At 43.0% G+C, this 17,961-nt stretch overlaps 1 protein-coding gene across 7 annotated transcripts in view; it reads right to left on the reverse strand.

Moving 5' to 3' along the window:
* zfhx3b (zinc finger homeobox 3b) overlaps positions 1-17,961 on the reverse strand; it is a 187,403-nt gene that overhangs the window by 24,746 nt on the left and 144,696 nt on the right. For 4 of the 7 annotated variants that reach the window (XM_078084817.1, XM_078084816.1, XM_040195275.2 and 1 more), the window contains one exon: positions 755-862. The exons of 1 other annotated variant lie outside the window; for it this stretch is intronic. In XM_078084817.1, the coding sequence (XP_077940943.1) occupies positions 755-862 (108 nt within the window). Of the gene's footprint in view, positions 1-754; positions 863-7,640; positions 7,743-17,961 lie in introns of all 7 variants that reach the window. 2 more of the 7 variants (XM_078084814.1, XM_078084813.1) reach the window with 1 other exon arrangement.

A 17,961-nucleotide genomic window follows, 5' to 3' on the forward strand; every position in this document is an offset into this window, starting at 1 on the left:
ATTCTTATGAGAAGCTTAACGTGAGTCAGTGATGTCATCTTTCGTTGCAAAATGAATAATGGTAAAACAACACAGAGCCTTTAAATCTGACCCTACTCATCCCAAAACTCAAAGTTTATACCTTGTTACACCATGTGGTGTAGTGATTTCCATTAAAGGTCCAACCAACAGAAAGGGAAAAAAATACCCACATGCTTGCTGAACCATGCAAAAACAGCCTAATTCTATTTGATAAAGACTTTCTTTTGAGACCCTCAGCCCAAAGATTGTTTAGGCCTAAAACTCCTCCCCTTACCCTAAGCCCAACCCCCTGCTTATATATACCACCTGTACCTGTCAATGATCTGATCACAATAAACACAGGTAAGTTGTGGGTGTGTGTGTATGTGTGTGGCAAAGTTGAGAAAAGGACAATGCTACCACATGTGTGTACACACATGGCTCAGCTGGAATTATACATGCAGGCCCCTCTCTTCACATCACCTATTGAGTAAAGACAAAACATGGGTCACATGTTGCCTGAACATGTTATCTAAATTGATGGTTTCCATCTGTATCTGATGTGGTTTAGTGCCTGGAAACCTGCAGCATGAAAGTGGGAGTGTTTAATGCTTTAGAAGGCTCTAAGTCTTTTGTTAAAATAGGTTTACTTAAATTAGACAACATTGCTGTTGTTCAGCACTATTCAGATGCAGGGTCACATGTTTCCTGTGAGTAGTTTCCTAAATGTGTGTGTTGTAAATATTGGCCTTACCTGTCCCTTTGATGAGCTCCTTCTCCCCCCCACTTTCTCTGTCTTTGGTTTGGTCCTCCTGGTCTGTGGTGGTCTCACTAGCAGCCTCCACATCCTCACTCAGCTCTCCTGAAGGGGGAGGGAGGATGGGATATGTAAATCACCACGCCATCAGAATTGGTGGAAGCACTTAAAGGGACGGCAGCGTTTTTTTCTATAGGAGCTTGCAACAATTACATATGCTGACACACAGTAGCAAGGCTGGCAGACAAAGAGTGCACAATCTGCTCTCTGCCCTGTGCAGTTTTATCATCAATGGGAAATTTGTTTTTACAAGAATAATAAAACCTGAGTTATATCATTAGGGAACATTTTTGGTAAATGTTTGTTAGTATTATAAATATTTTTTGAAAAATCTTTTTCCTTTCATTATTTTAATTAATATGCTTATTTTATTTTAAGAGCCAATGTATTTCTTCATATAATCAAGACAATCCCAAATGTATAGTTTCCGCTTCTTATTGTGAACACTTAAAAAACAAACTCATATTTGGTCTCAATAGATGGAAAAATAATTTAGCATTATGCTTAAAAGTAATACCTTAATAATGAACTTTTTCTCACAAATATACACAGATATTCATTATGTCCTGTCCTCCTTACTAATAGAATCCTCATTTCACTTCTCCTGACTTACTATTGCAAAAAGAGAAAATCCTAAATATCTAAAACTTTCACAACCACAATTTATTTTATTTGTATGGCCAGTCAAAGGCAAAAGCAGAACTCCCCTGTAACCACCTTAAAAGCCTCAGCTCGATATATCAGGCCATTTAGGAGCATTGAAGTCCAAACAATGGATATCCAATAACGCCATTTGTAAGTAACACACAGAGGAAAGAAAGCAAAAACAGATAATAAAAAGAGCATCAATCTTGTTTATTTCCCTCTAGTGCCCCCTCAACATCCCCTTTGCCTGTTAAGTTTGTTTAAAACTAGTGGGACCTGCATGCAACAGCATTGATTTGACAACAGTAAACTAGGCCGCAGTCAATAGGCCCTATCAGTTATTACACAAGTCAGCTAATTCTCAGCAAATGTACTTAAATGCTCCTTTAAAAATGCTTTCATGCTCAGGTCTCTACTCTATGAGCTATTGATATATTGACAATGCTACAACAGCTAGTGAAATATCCTGTTCAAGTATTCAGCCCTGCAGTCATGACACATCCTATCGTAGCACTCCACATTACTACCCACAGCCAAAACCACTTTTATGATGTTACATTATCCCCGACAGTCACTGTTTATCCCGTCGGTGAAACATTGCATAGCTACGTTGTTGTGTTCTCAAACGCTGGTGTGCGCCATCATCACAGACACACTTACACAACCACAAGGAACCACGTGGCTTTTCTCATTAAACCCTGACCTGATGGTTTAAAGACTTACTCGTATTCAGAAACTGTTTATTCCTAAACGTGAGAGTAGAGATGCCTTACGTAAGTATATTACATATGTATGAACATATATTACGTAAAAAAAAAAAAAAAGACAACACAAACAGTCTACAACCAGCTCGCTTTTTTTAAAAGGCACATATCAAACTTGCCTGTCAAAGGTTGACTGAATACATGCTATGGCTACATAATGGGGCTGTTCAGTTTGAAAACAATGAAAGTTAATGGTATCATATTACTGGCAGGACGGGAGCAATATCATCCGTTTTCTGCATGCCGATAGAAGTGCTGTAGGACACAGCTTTCTGAGCAGCGATGCATGTATTCTATCGTTCCACATTATTGAGAAAATCCTGCTCTCCAATGATCCCGTGTTTAAGTACAAATATTTAAAAGAGATGACTGACTTCTTTTAAAAAAAGAAGCTTATTTAGGTTTTCTCTGAATACCACACATGAATACATTTTAAAAAAACAGGTTTCTATTATGTTTCCAAGGCAACCCATGACTTCCATGCGGTGCAGCCCATCCCATGCTGGCGAGGCGGATGTTAAACATTCCAAGAAACCCAGGGACCTCCTACTGAGTCCCAAAATCCCATCTAACTCCTGCTTGCATAAATATCCACAACTCTGTGAGAATTAGGATACTGTACAGCTGCATAGGTGCTCAGATTACAAAATAATCCCCAGGTACATTTTTCACCTCATAAAAAAAATGGAGCTAGGTGTCATTTCTTAGCTACGTGACACTTAATGTGAGACTAATTCCCCACCTACATATTAAAACATTCGCTGTGCTTAAACACTGCTGTGATAGGCAGCCAACATTCTAATTCTGTACATCTTCCCTGTACGCATCCCCCAGCTTCCTGCATGCTGTACATGCTCACATGTGCCATGATATTTTATCCTTGACTTCTTTACTTAGATGTTTAATTAACGTATATGACACTTTTAGCACACACAACACAGAATATCGTCCATAATTTATGCAGAAATGCAGACATTTAATTCCAGGAGCAGCGCTGCGTCTTTGAGCGGCAAATGGCTTTGCCGATTCCTCATCTCATCTCCAACGGTATTACAGAATGATTAAAGCCAGGCCGACCATAATTAATGAAAGGTCATGAGTAGCCTAAGAGTGGGATACAAATGAAAGAGACACTAAAACTGTAGCCAAAGATTAACTCTGAAAATAGATGAGGAGAAACACTCAAAGCTATGGCAGCAGGCCATTTCTAACCCAAATCTGAGAGATGTTAAGGACAATAGCCCGAAGGTTGTCTTCTAATTAATTGTCTTCATTAACCATCCTAATACAATAATATGAAACAGTTCCATTAATCTAATCATGCAAGCTGAATAAGCCCGTCGCCGACACAGAGATTACACTCATCTGTTCTGAGCATATAAATATCAGCTTTACTCTGCCATTCACTCAGTGGGGACAGTCCACAGGCTCTCTGATCCAACATCACCCACAAAGACACGCACAGAGGTACCCACACACTGACAGGCACACTCACACACGCACACACACACGCACACGCGCACACACACACACACACACACACACTCACTCACTTGGCTCTTGTGTTTTTGCCAGTGGATGCAGATGCTTAATCAGACCCATAGGTGTCACTCTATACAAGCTGTGAGAGAGGATCTTGCCCACACACATGTATGAGGTGCTGGGGGAAGGGGCTCAGAGAAACGCTGGGAAGGGGGAGGGGGGGGGGAGAAATGCGTGGTGATGACAAAAGCAGATGCTATGCAAGAGCCGTCCGGTGAAGATGAGACACTGAAAACGCCAAGATTACCTTCAGATCCGAGAGAGCAGCCTTCCTTTCCCCTGAAGAGCAGTGATTACACTAATGCTAATCAGACTGACAAGCACAAACGGCCTAATAAATAATTGATAGTAACCACTGCACTTTCCAGTATTCCTTCCCAGACTGTAGAGAAGAGCAGAAGCGAGTAATAATCGTCACTCTGGATATCTTTCACTAGGTCAGGCTCCTCCTCCATGCTTGGCCTCAGCAGAATACACTGCTATGATGATAACTTCCCTTCTTAAAGCACAGAATTCCAGTCCTACCTGGGAATGGCTCCGGTCTTCCTCAACCAGCGGTGGCACTGTGCTCTTTTTCGTTGCATATGGTATCTCAGTAAACAACGCTGTCTTGTCTGTCTCTCTTGGCTTTGGAAAGTCCTGGAGAACCAGCTGAGCGGGGGCTGAGCTTTTTTTTCCCCGGCTCTCGAGTAGGGCTGAGCTCTGCTTCTCTCTCTCTGGGCTCCTGTGTGTCTAAGCTCTCATTACTCTCATTATGATTATTGAGGCTGTTGTTATCATTTCAACCGGGTTTCACAGGAGCGGACTGGAAATCAAGAGAGGTGCGCTTCCTCGCGCTTTATTCAGGGCCGGACAGCTTCCTTTTCTTGAACGCTGCACTGTCGGATAAAAGCCAATCTTATTTCACACTTCACAGACTCTATCTCCCCTAGTTTTTTTTTTTTTAAATCCCCTTTTGCCCCCACCTCCCCCCCCCCCCCTTGCACCCTTACTTACATAAAAGTTGGCCTGACTCTGGTCTAGAGGGTGCAAAATGAAAGTGACAGGAGGGTACGATGGGACAATGAGACACAGGACCCATGCTGAGGGCTTTCATGCATCATACGCTCCTCATATCAGCACCTCTGCGCCCCAGACACAAGAACCTCCTTCTAAAGCACAACACACAGGAAAACACTACGACCCCTAAGAACCCCCCCACCCCCTCCCTCTGCCCCACACACACACACACACACTCACTCACTCACACAAGCTTCCTCTGCCCTCATAAGCTGCCTTTCATAAAAAAAACGCAAAACCCCAACACGTTAGCATCAACAATGAAACCACCACTAAAAAATCTTTTTAGAATGCGGCCACATTGTATGTTGGGATACATGCTTTTTAAAGTACATATTAATTGTTATCAATGTGTTATTAATACCAGATGTATTATTTTAGCTAGACGTATTCATGAGCTTAAGATACATTTAAAAAAGTAAACCGTAATATTTAAAATGAAAGTGTGGTAAAATACACTCATGTTGCACATGACAATCAACGTTGTAAAATGTCCAAAAATGCATACATCACAAGACCAGCAAAACACAAACACACACACACCAAATGAAAGTGTATCCTCCTCTGTAGTCTTCTCACTGCTCTTGCTCCCCCTCCCCTGCACACTTTCACATTTTGAAAATAAACAAGAGTAGGCTACCTCACTGCTGCTGGTCGGAGTAACGTGTTAGATTCCTGACCTGTCTATGGGGGGAATCGCTGGCCTCTCCCTGCTGGCCCTGCTGTGACCTCGGGATCTAAATGTGAATGAATACTTTGTGTCTCCATGAGGCTCAGGGCACGAGGGGGAGCGGAGGAGGCGGTGCAGGAGATGGAGGAGGGGTATGAGGTTGGGGCGGCTAATAACTAAAAAACTTTAAACGGCAAGTTAATCACAAACAGCAGTGACGGCTCACACTGCCTTAGAACAATGTGGAGGCTTCCCCTCCTCCACGGCTCTCCAGGTGGTGCCTGCTCATCAGACCAGCCCCATAGGTCTTCCACACAACACTTAATTTGATCCTCCTTGCCTTTCAAAGTCACTGACAACTTTAAAAGGACACTCAACACATTCGGAGCACACGGAGTAATGTGGAGACGTAGAAGTCATGTATTCTTTTATAGAAAATACATGATTTTGTCGCTTTTTGTGCTTTCATACTTAATAAGTTAGAAGCTGTTATTAAGCACCATGTAATGCACAAAATGCATTCCCTAATGTGTCATCTCATGGGAAATCATTCTAATTAGAAATACCTCTTGAGATAATGGCATGTTTAGATACATCGCAAAATAGTGGATAAAGCGAGTGCCGCTCCAGTTCTTTTCTCTTTGTGTTTTACTTGAGTGATGAAGGAGAGGAGGATCTAGGTTAATGTGGCTACACAGGGAGTGAGCATTCAGGGACTGCTCACTCTTCTGTTCCAGCAGACACACACACACACACACACACACACACACACACACACACACAATGTGACTTCCTTGAATGCCCAAGATGATGACCACTTGCTAGTACATATTATGTCCACAATGGAAGATGCAGGCTGTACTTTTGCCTGCCAGGATTGTGGACTAAAAGCCTGGATATGGGGCAAAAACATCACTGGGCCGCGCTTTCCATCTACTCTGCCTGAGGGACATCGTCCAGCACAAAGAGTCACTCTGCGCCCGCCCCCTCCAACCCCCCCAACCCGCATGCATCTATGCTGCCTCCTCTTAAATCAACCGCCTTTTATTAATGCATCTTTTTTTTCCCTTTTCCTCCAGCTCACACTACAATGCCTTCACCTATTTGCGGCTATTCAAAGGGACAAAACAGAACTGGGGTGTGTGGACGGGAGTGTGGGGGTGGCTGAAGGGTTGTCTGAAAAGAGAGGAGGAAAAAAAAAAAAGCATCACCGCTGTCATGAAGGGCAATCACATCAACTCTGAAATATTCACCAGTGGGTTGGAAAATGCGATGGTACAGTTATGACAGGCGAACAGGCGACTCCCCCCACTCTGGCCCACAGCCCCCCGCCCCTCTTTCCATCAGGGCGGAAGCACGGTGGACACTCTGAATATATATAACCCGGAAAATGTATTGATTTTTCATTTGGCGAAAAAGGGACACAAAAATCACGTAACCTGAAACTGTCACAGCTCTTTTGTTCATAGCTCATCTCTCCTGATGTTTGGCTTTTGCCACGAAGTCTCTTTAATTACCAGGTACGGCGAGCTTCAGAGCCTCATCTCCGCAGAGACATAGCCACATACAGCCTGCTGGGCTTAACAAGACAGCACACATCTATTATATATGACATACACCCAGCAGCTTTTGCTTCATATCCGACTAATAAGCTCACTGAAGATGACTATGCCCACGATTTGTTTTGTTAATACACACAATATAGAGCAAAGACCTTTCTTAAAGAAACCCTTAATAATACAAATATAGCAAATATGTTATATGTATGAAGGTAGCAAAACACTACCTTCATATCAAATACTGATGCGGGATAGCCCCAGTATTTATTTGATTTGATTTCGGTTGTGTTCTGTGAAATTCTATTATTGATTTAGGTTTTTCCAGGTACAGGCAGGTGCTACCATGTTTGTCTGAGTGTGCACACTTGTGTATGTGTGTGTGTGTGTGTGTCCATTAACAGGTACTTATCGGTTTATCTCTCCTTTCAGGCACTGCAGACCAGTAAAGTCAGTCGGAAAAAATGATCTCTGCCTGTCGATTTATTGAATGCACCATTTGCATACCTTTGTAGTGCATCCATCTGCCTGTGGAGGTATTAGCTCAGAAAATCAATGCTGCCGTGGTGGACGTATGTAGCGCCTACCTTGGCGCGTGTCAGGAGTCCGGCTCCCGGCTCCCACATGGGTCCTATTTGAAAGAGTCCAGCCTCCAGAGGCTTTCCTGCCAGTCCGTCCATCTTTGTGAACTTAAAGTACACAAACACATTTCTCAGCGCACCTCGCCAAAGTGTGCGAAAGGTTTTCCCTTTTCCTCAATGGTCATCTGGCCTCCCTGTCTCTAATCACAGCCCAGGGCTCAACCAGATGTTTGTTTATGAAAGCGTACGCCCAGATAAAACAGAATCCAACAAGGTTATGAATACCGATTTTGCTAATCAATTTTGTTCAAAATGTAGGGTATTATTGATGTGTGTCTAACAGCCGGCTAACTTTCAGATAGTTGAGCAGAGCTCGAGGGTGGTGGGCTGTTCTTTTATTGCATTCAGCTCTTACGCTTATTTTGTGCAGATTTACCAGGAGACAGTTTATGTACGGCCGCACTGTGGATACATATTTATCTGTTAGAAAGAGCAATGGATACACTGGGCAAGTTTGCCTTTAAGCACCACCCCGGCCGGTTGCTCATAGCTAATTGCCAAAGGAATCCAATGATTACATTGCACAGGCACTTTAAAACATCCACTCGAGTGCTACCACTTATTGGAAAAAAAAAAAAAATCTTGCTACCTTTATCCATTCAGTTTCTAATACAAATCAAACACAGGGAGCTTTCTTTCACCATTTGTCTCACTTTCTGTTCCTCTTTGCATAGCCCATCCATTACTTTCACATGAAATATGAAAAGGCAATATCCTCTGTGTGTTTGTACTGAAGCGTAATGTGATTGTGTTGTCATTTATAGGAAATAATCGCAAACCTCTCTTTCATTTTCCAGTTCAAACAACCATGAAAAATTAGCCTTCAATGTCAGAGAGGACAACAAAGGGATGCACACAGACTATTGCTTCACCACCACGCTTGACATTTCCCCCTAATAGGAAAACGGGTGGTTGTTTCTATCTTTCTGTGTCAATCTTTCCATTTTCCAACCTCGTTTTTTCCCTAATTAAAAATGTCTACACTGAGATCTTGTGAATCCCGGTAAATCCTTTGCTCCACTTCATTCTGTGTGGGTCTATGAGTGAGGAAGGGTCGAAGGGTTAGAAAACTGTGCACATTGCACCCTGCTCATTAGCACCCCTACCCCTTTCCGCTAATGGCTACTGCTGGAGGGAGATGTCGCCAGACAACCACTACGGGGCCTAGGTCGCCGTGACTACCGTCCGGCAGCCGACAGATAAATAATTCAAGACCTATCAGACTCCCTGGCAGCAGAGCAGTCCCAAAAACACACACTTAGGACGCAGCGTGTCAAGGCCTTCCTAGCAGATCAACATTTAGTCCTTACAAATGATGTACATGATGTCTGTACAAGACCCCACACAATGCAGAGGATCTTTTAACTTTAAAACCATCTTTATTTTTTAGTGTGAGCAGCAATGCAATGGTAATTACTTTGTGTGTTACTGCCATTAAAGGCTCAATGGGCAGGTTGTTTTCCACTGTAATTATGTAGAAAATAATCAACCAGCGTTTAACCAGCTTAATGTTTTGCTTTCAACAATAGGTATGAAGACACCGAACAAAACAGCAAACAAAACAAAAAAACAAAAAAAATATCAATACTGGGAAGTAAATAAAATACTAATTATTTTAGTTTGTGAGCTAGAATACCAGAATAGATCAATGTTAAGTTCTCAAATTCAAACATGTTCAGCACCTTTATCTGGGTTATGCATCATGCATCACTGTTGTACTCTTGTTCCTTTGACTTTAATTTTCACTCTTTTGAGTGAAGTGGTCTATTTCAGACCTGGATAACGAAAGCACATCTTGATGTATATTCAAGTGACTGTTACGGTTTTCCTTACATAACACTTTGTTCTTTGCATACTATTAAAACAGGATTGCAGCTGGCAGTATTGTGATTTTCCTCAAAAGGATATTGAAAAAGAATTATCTCATGCAATGAGATGCTGCTCCTTTATTCACTTTTTAAGATGTATTACTTCATTATCACATACATCTGGCCGCATCGTTTATTTATTTATTTATTTTCCAGCTTTTATTAATCTGAGCCTAATCAGAAAGCCAAATTGTTGTCAACTTTACATTTTACCTGAGAATGGCTGACAATAACACACAGAGTACCCTGCATGACGGTTCCTTGTATTGCTGTAAATGTTATTTACTATAGAGTTTAAAAAGCATGTGCTGGTGCGCTACACAAGCAACCTTGTCATGGCCTGATTCTTCATGAACATGTCATAATACTGTGAAAGTGTTGCTGGAGCTCCTGAAGGGGTGGAACCGCGCTGCCCGCTGTGCTGCTCCCCAGAGAAAGAGACTTGGAGTGATTACAGTCACAGGCTGCTCCTCAGTTATCGTTGGCTCAGCCACCGGAGAGGCGGAGGAAAGGCAGGCAAGGGAACAAAATGGAACTGATGATGTGGCTTAAAACGTGGGGCGGCTATTCTGAAAGGGCGAGTACGTCTTATGCCGCTCTTGTGACATTTACCCCACGTTTAAAAAAAAAAAATGAAAAAAAAACAAACAAACCACGGCACCTCAGTAGCAATCACTGTGGCCTAGAGATGACAACTCTGCCTGATGTCGGCGAGCAGCGAGACAGTAGTTTAGTACATGCTTCCCAAACACCGCCAAGAACAGCTTGGTAGCGGAAGAGATATTATTAGAGACATTTCTAATGCCCTTGTATTTTGAGGAGGAGGCCAATTAAATGGCTCTGCAGCATCCATTTTGTGCCAAGTGAACAGGTATGAGCGGGAGGGGGAGGGGGGAGATTTGATGGAAGCCGGGAGGCAGAGGGGAGAGAAGGCACTAGCAGGTACATGTGGTACCCGATGGGCTTTCCCTGCAGATTCCACTAAATTCCTTTTTAATTAATGCGCATTTGTCGAACATTGCGATGACACAAAATCGCACAATTTAAACGGTAACTTTTCCTTTTACAGGAAACGCTTATGTTAATGTGGGATTACATCAAAAACAATTGCAAAACGCATGTTTTTTTCTACCCGCCGCCGCCTTAGTGCAGTGCTGACTACGCATGTAGGAACAAAACAGGTTGGTCAGAGTGGTGGAGTCCGTCTCCTTGATAGAGCAGGGCCATGGATTAAATACCCCTATGGAGACCAAGCCGCCTGCTAAATTGGTGCCGTGCTTTTCCGCGTCACGCATTTCTACTGTATGCATGGCTGTGGTTGTTAGTGTTGCTGTTGTTTTTATAATAGTGCCGTTATTGTCCTTTCTCACTCATTAGCCAGAGGTTGGCGAGTTAAGGGGAGAGCCCGTTAAGGTACCAAATTAATTATTCATCTCAGAGGTTGATGCTTGGGTGCTGCTACAGGGCCTAAAGTAGCTACTTTAACGAGAAGATGTCTTTCCCTGGAGGACTGCCCGAATAAATAATTGAAAAAAAAAAAAAGATTATGCCATGGGTGTCAGTTACCAGGAGAGAGCAAACACTAATCACCAAACTAATCATTAAAACAAGCTGTCAACAAATATGTCTCTGTGGATTCATGGTCTCTCCCTTTGTATACCGATCCAACATCCCACAGCTCATTCGTGTTCTCAGTAGATCTCGCATCTGGCTCATGAACGGGCCTGAATACGGCCCCCTCCTTCCCACTCAGCCATGGCTTCTGTTGGCTCCATGCAGCCAGGACCAGTGGCCTCCCGAGAAGGCTGTGATAAGAATTCATTTCTTCCTATTATGTGCTCTTGTCCACTGCCTCAGTTCATCAGTTCAGTGCAAACCAAGTCAATGAAAGGGCCTGTAATGAAGCAATCAGATGCAGCGTGGTTGTCTGGGCCCAGCACTCCATTTTCCACTCCCAGACCCTGGCTCCCAGTGCAGGGTGTGCATTGGGGTGGAGGGTAGAGGGGGTGGGGGGTGGGAATGGACAAAGTCTGCACAGGGGCATTAATGCAAGACCTTGTCTTTCATATACTGGCGGATAAGCTGCCTTCACATGCGTTTCACACCAGGTCTGCGGTCTCCCGTAGATTCACAGAATCAAACCAATGTCTTGTGACGCAATGAAAACTTCATTCCAAATTGTAGAACGGTCTTTTCGTTTTACCTATTATTGTTTTCACTTCCTTCAGGGCTGGAAATGTTGTCTTTGATCAGCCTACCTTCTTCATCCTCCCCCATACGCACCTCCTTACAAACACGTATAGCAGAGCAGACACACGGTTGTAGTATTTATGGTCTGTGATACGGAGAGGTCAGGGTTTAATGTTAGGGTGCCAACGCTCGGTGGAGGCCTCTGGCTGAACTTTCCCCACTTCCAAAGAGCATGGAGAAGGGAAAAGTATGAAGAGGTCAAAACTTCATTAAAACCTGTAGTAAAAGCTGTATTCTAAGGCATAAATCCAAAGTACAAAAAATGGGTAAAAAAACTAAGGTTGATAAGAAGCAACAATGATGCTTGAGGTCACTAACACACCTAATGCAGACACAAACTTGTAACCTTTAAAGCTTAAAATCTAAAGGCTTTCCCCTTCGTCCTCTCCATCTGTACCTCCTTTTCCTCCCGCCATAGTTCACCTGCTGCCAACTTTGGCAGAAAGACCCTGCGGCTGGATTCTACCTGACAAGAGCTCTTTAACAAGCAGCAGTCATTAACCTCAGGAGCAGGCAGCTGCCATGTGATGTAGTGCACTCGGCCTGCTGCAGAAGGGCTCTATCGATCCAAGACATACTTGGTGCCTTCCTGGATGTTTATAATCAATATGCAAATGGCCCGCAGCATCGATTCAATATTAATTTTCAATTAGGGAATTCTCGGGGGTTCCGAGGGGTCAATACAGAACCATTCAGAGCAAAGGCTTGAGCAAGTTGCAGGCATTGACGTTCCTCTGCCCAAGACAACTTACTTACTGTTTATTTAGCCTGCGATGCTGTAAGTCCCGATTAAGGTTTCGGATAATGGTCGGAGAGACAGATGGGCCTTTCTGCACGTCTGCAACACCCATTACACAGACTGGATTTGGGTTTGGGTGTAAAAGGCTTGTACTAACTAATAAGTAATTATCTCACACTTTGTTTTGTCGAGTCTGTTATATACTTGGGTAGAAAAATTAACTTGTAAATGTAGGTATTTGTTTTTACCTATTAGAGTCAGCTCTTCCCTTTAAGGCCAGATATTTTAATATATGAACGCCTTTCAGGTTTTAATTATAAAATATGCAACACAATTAACACATGTAAGTGATGCTTGTGGCCTATACAGCTAAATAAAACAATTTTTTTCAGACAAGCTTCCATAATTAATTGAAGCCAACTGCAGTGGACATGTAATGCTCAATGAGTAAACAGCATTTACTGTAAACAGGCAGAGGAAGGCGTGAAGGTAGAGCCCTGATCCATTTACATAACCCTATTGTTTCCAAAGTCAGACTTAAAGTTATGCACTAACTGTCACACTATATTCCACTTCCTCTTCGTTCCTTATGAAGATTCGTGGACAAAAAAAAGAAGAAAACACAGTTTTCTTTACATTAGACGATCAGATGAGTCGAACTGTTCAGCAATGAATGATGTAATGAACTCCAGGTAAGACAAGTCTTTCTTGAACACGTGAAACAAAAGCAACTATTTACTAACCTATAATTTCCATGTACAGACAGTGTGTCTCTCAGCGGGAGCCGTGTTGCTGTATGTTTCTTGGCTCGGTTGCTCTGGCTTGGTCTTTGTTGCAACTGTCAAGACATTCCGGCCTTTGAGGCAAAGCACGCAGACTACAAACGCCTCCTTCACCGCCAACTAAACTATACGTGCCAAGTGTGATAATTAGAGGTGCAATAATGACATGGGTCTGGAGTTATTGGTCAAGAAACGTGTTAGTTAGTTAGTTCGTACACCGCTCTCGGTTAATTGTTTTGTTGCATGAACATCAACACCTTGCCCTGACTGTGTGCAGAGAGCCTCTCAGAAAAATAGGATGTAGGATTCAGATAAATCTCCATAAAAACAACCACATTTCAGCTCTACAATCCTAACGGGAGGCTGTGGATGGACTGGTAGACGAACCTTACAGCCATTCAAACTCACACAGCAGTTAAGAGGCAGCATGACACAATGGCTAGTAAGTAGTAGTAACAGAGATAACCGGATCGGACTATTTGCTGCACTTTCTTGTAGATGCACTGCCTGAGGTAATTGGTTTAGGGATAACATTAATTACCACATTGCTCATTAATGGATGAAGCCTTTATTGGTTGCATTGATCAGTCGGACCTGTTAGCCATCATCCTAAGCAATGGTGGATGTAACAAGCTTACATATTGGCATATCAATTAATGCAATCAATGCCTGTCTAGCAGTTGCCATTCCCCCGGTCTGCCCGCCCCTTTCGTATCGCCCCGTCTTCCTCCTCGATCATGTATCTGGGTAGCCAGGACAAAGAGCCCACATCAAACCACAGTTCATTAAGGGATTTCCTAATTGTTCCTTAAACTGGGATCGTTGCACAGTGGACAGATTGACCTGATGATAGTCAGGGCAAAACATTTCTCTCATTGGCCACTAGTAAGAGTAAGAGAGAGAAACACTGCTGTGAGAAAAGAAGTTGAACCGAGCCGAGACACATGCTGTAATAACTTTAACTTGGTACTCGATCACTTCATTGTCAGCTCAGTAGTTTTAACAATATATATATATATATATATATATATATATATATATATAATCATACCTAACTTAATCATGCCTAAGTTAACCTAACCTAAGTTATTATTATTATTATTATAATAAGTAAATGCATTGGAAAGGGTTACACTCCCCGACTTGTGCCTTTAACTTAACTCTACAAAAAGTGGACTTTCTTTTTAAATAAGATCAACGCTATAAAAAGTCATTGATTAAAACATTGGAATCCTCCTTGTGTCACGCATGCTCCGTAGGGGCGACTGGCGTCTAATACAAGGCTTGTGTGCTCTGGTATAACACGGTGGAATGGGTAGAACAGCAGGAATGAATGAGGGAGCAGGGTGTGATAACTGAGAGCACACCATGACAAAGTGGAGGGATTTACCGTTGGGCCCGCAGCACTTCATTTGCTTAATAACAGATCATTCTATAAGAAAGTGGCTGCTCTGAGGGGGATATCACCCAACGAGAATGTCTCACTTGCAGAAATCCTATTTGAAGACAACACCTTTTGAGCGCTCATCCTCCTCCAAGCCTAAGACGATCAACGCGCATGACAGGCCCCATTAATATGACGCCCGGTATAACTTTGCTCTTTCTCCCTCTCCTCCAACAGGAACAAAGCTGATAGCCGAGAAGGAGGAGCATTATGTTCTGACTGAACATGGAACGGGAGGTGTTGAAAAGATGTCTTCTAGTACGTATCCTCCTCTGGGCCACCTCATAGGTGAGAAAAGTGCATGGAAACATGGGGTGGGGGCTGCGTTGGATTTCTTGGAATCGTGATGATCTTGATTCTATTTTTAATAAGCTTGCTTTTTGTAAAGGGTTGGATGTCAAAGAAACAAACCCCCCCCAAAAAATGCAAGACGATGATGACCTCTTGATTCATATTTTAAAGACCTAAAGTTTTGCCTCTGACCAAACATCATTGTGAAAATAGAAGCCAAACTAACCGAACTCCATGCCCACTACTCCGTACGTGAATAATTCTTAAACGCACTACGTGGAACGTGCCTCTGGTGATTGCCACGGCAATTCTGTGAAGGTCATTGAGAGCGAGAGGAGACAAGATATTTGTTAGACGGCGCTGTGTGTCGTGTGACGGACCAGATTTGCAGGCAGTTACACGGACAACCCTTCTCCGCTCGATGCAGGACCTCCTGAAGGCCCCTGTCCCCTGAGCAACACACAAGTGGGCTGAGCAATTAACAATTTCATGCTGATTGCCTGAAGCATGTTTTGCTATGCCATAAAGATAATAGCATGAAGGGTGCAGCGGCGGCAGCCCCCTCTCCCCCCTCCTGCGCTGATCCTCTATTGCTTCCATCTCTCAATTCTCTCCCGTGCAATTCACATGTTAGAGTTGCGCTCTGCCTGCTCGCTTTATTAAAGACACTCTCCCGGCTTAGAGGGGGCATTTAAGAAAAAAAAAAATATATATATATATGAAGATGACTCCCCGAAGAGTAAACAGGGATGATTATTAAAGGGAAGGAGAAAACTAGAGTCTTGGTCTCCCACAGGCTTCTTGATTTGAAAGTCTAATTTGGCGACTGCACACAACAGGCATGCAGGTAGACAAAACAAACAGGTTCCATTTCCCCCAGACAAAAGGGAGCGCGCTCAGAGTGGCGGCTGGTGACATTCCTAATCTTTTTCATTCTCTTACCCAATATGTCATGACAGCAATCCGCTCTGGCCATGACGCTAAAGGAAAGTCTTTGCACCACTAAACCGGCTATTCATCTGCACAGCATGAACAACTGCACAGAATGTGGCACAAAATGTCAGACCCCCCCCCCCTTTAACTATATTTGTAATGTGTATTAAGTTTAAGAAAAAATGCTGATTGTTAATCATTAATTGATCTACCAAATAACAATCAAATACGTTTGCTGAATGTTCTATAGTAATAAAATACATTTTCCATAAAGGCATACAGACAAACCCACTCTCAGATTACCCCAGCCACCATTACTAATGTGTTGACAACACTCGCAGCAGACCGGTCACATTACCCATCGAGAAGCCATACATCACTTACTTACTTTTGGCGGAAATGCTGTCTTGATGCCACTAATGATGTTCCTATGTTAATGAATGCAGACGTTATTAATGCAATGTCTTTGCAAAATGTATTACTTTTTACTCCTCGAATGGACACAACAGAGAAATTCATACACTCTAAACACTAATTTCAGGGATTGTCTGGGAATCACTACGTTTTACACAGTGAGAAGATTTCTAATAACCATTATTACTTCAGTTCATTTTGTCAGTAGTATCCAAGTGGCAAATAGACACAATTCGTATTTCCTTCTCTGAATATGCCAGTAAAAGGTTTACGAGAGGAATGACTTTTGCATTGAAATACATGAATAAAAGACTCCGCATTAATTCCGACCGTCTCACTATTCAGAAAAGACAAATTATTAACAATGTCATTGTTTTTACTACGTGAGAACAAAGCTTAAAGACATAAGGAGGAGCTGTGGACAAAGGGTTGCGCCACCAGCCCCCCTTCGCCCCGCCCTCTCTGACCCCCCTCACCTCCCAGGCTTCTGCTTGCCCTTCCACCCCCAGGCTGTGTGTGAAAGTCCAGCTGGCGCACTGACAGCCACAACATCTCAGCTGAACGTTGGCGCATCACAGGCCCCACATTGTTTATGATATGGAGCCTGTCATTAATTTTCATTTTTAAGTGGCAAACACACACACACACACACACACACACACACCATGCGATAAGGAGTAACATGTTTTTGCGTTATTTCATACAATGTCACCCCCTCAACCACAGACACACACACACATACTTATAAATTGCAGTCACATCCCCCTGCTAGAAGGGGATGATAATTGCAACCGGCCAATAAATTACTGCTGCCTCCACATCAATTATAAGCATCACGTCTGGCAATGAGGAAAATGAGATCTTGTGACAAATTTCATGAGGCTCGGCTGCCCAGCAGCCTTTCTTAACATGCTACAGATAGCAATCCCTTATCTAGCCTCTGTAATGGGGAGCTACGGATAGAGAGATGGAGCTGCAGCCATTTAATTAAAAAGCAGGGGGTAGGAGGTGGAGAGGTGTAATTCATTGAAAAGGCACAGGAAGGAGACAAAGCCATTGTCTCCAATACATATTTTGCTCAAAATTGTCACTCAGAGGCTGAGCTTGAATCTCCTCAGCAATTCTGGAGATTTTCCCCATCTTTGTGCTCATCAGTCCACTGTTTTCATTCGCCGTGTCTCTCCCCTCTTCTTTCCTTGTTTTTTTTTTTATATTTCCCAAGAGTCCACTGTTTTCACCGGTGGGACAGCTCTAACGGTTTTTACGAATGGCTGCGGCGCACAGACAGTGGCACTGAATGAAATGGCCCCTGCACCTAATTGTATTCCCACCTGGGGAAGGCAGGCAAGGGCGGAGGCTTCAAGCGCACAGAAATGAGGATTTATGGCAGATGGGGAGACGGCAAAATAAAACACCGAAAGGGATGGCTCCTAAATCTCATTCCCAGTGAAATAGTCATTGTACTTGCAATCGAGTGTGCAGATAGAGCATTGAAAAACAACGACCGCTGTGTTCAAATTATGCCTATGCTCTACTAATATTTAAC

The sequence above is a fragment of the Gasterosteus aculeatus genome, chromosome 12 (assembly GCF_964276395.1).
Source record: "Gasterosteus aculeatus chromosome 12, fGasAcu3.hap1.1, whole genome shotgun sequence".
Lineage (NCBI taxonomy): Eukaryota > Metazoa > Chordata > Actinopteri > Perciformes > Gasterosteidae > Gasterosteus > Gasterosteus aculeatus.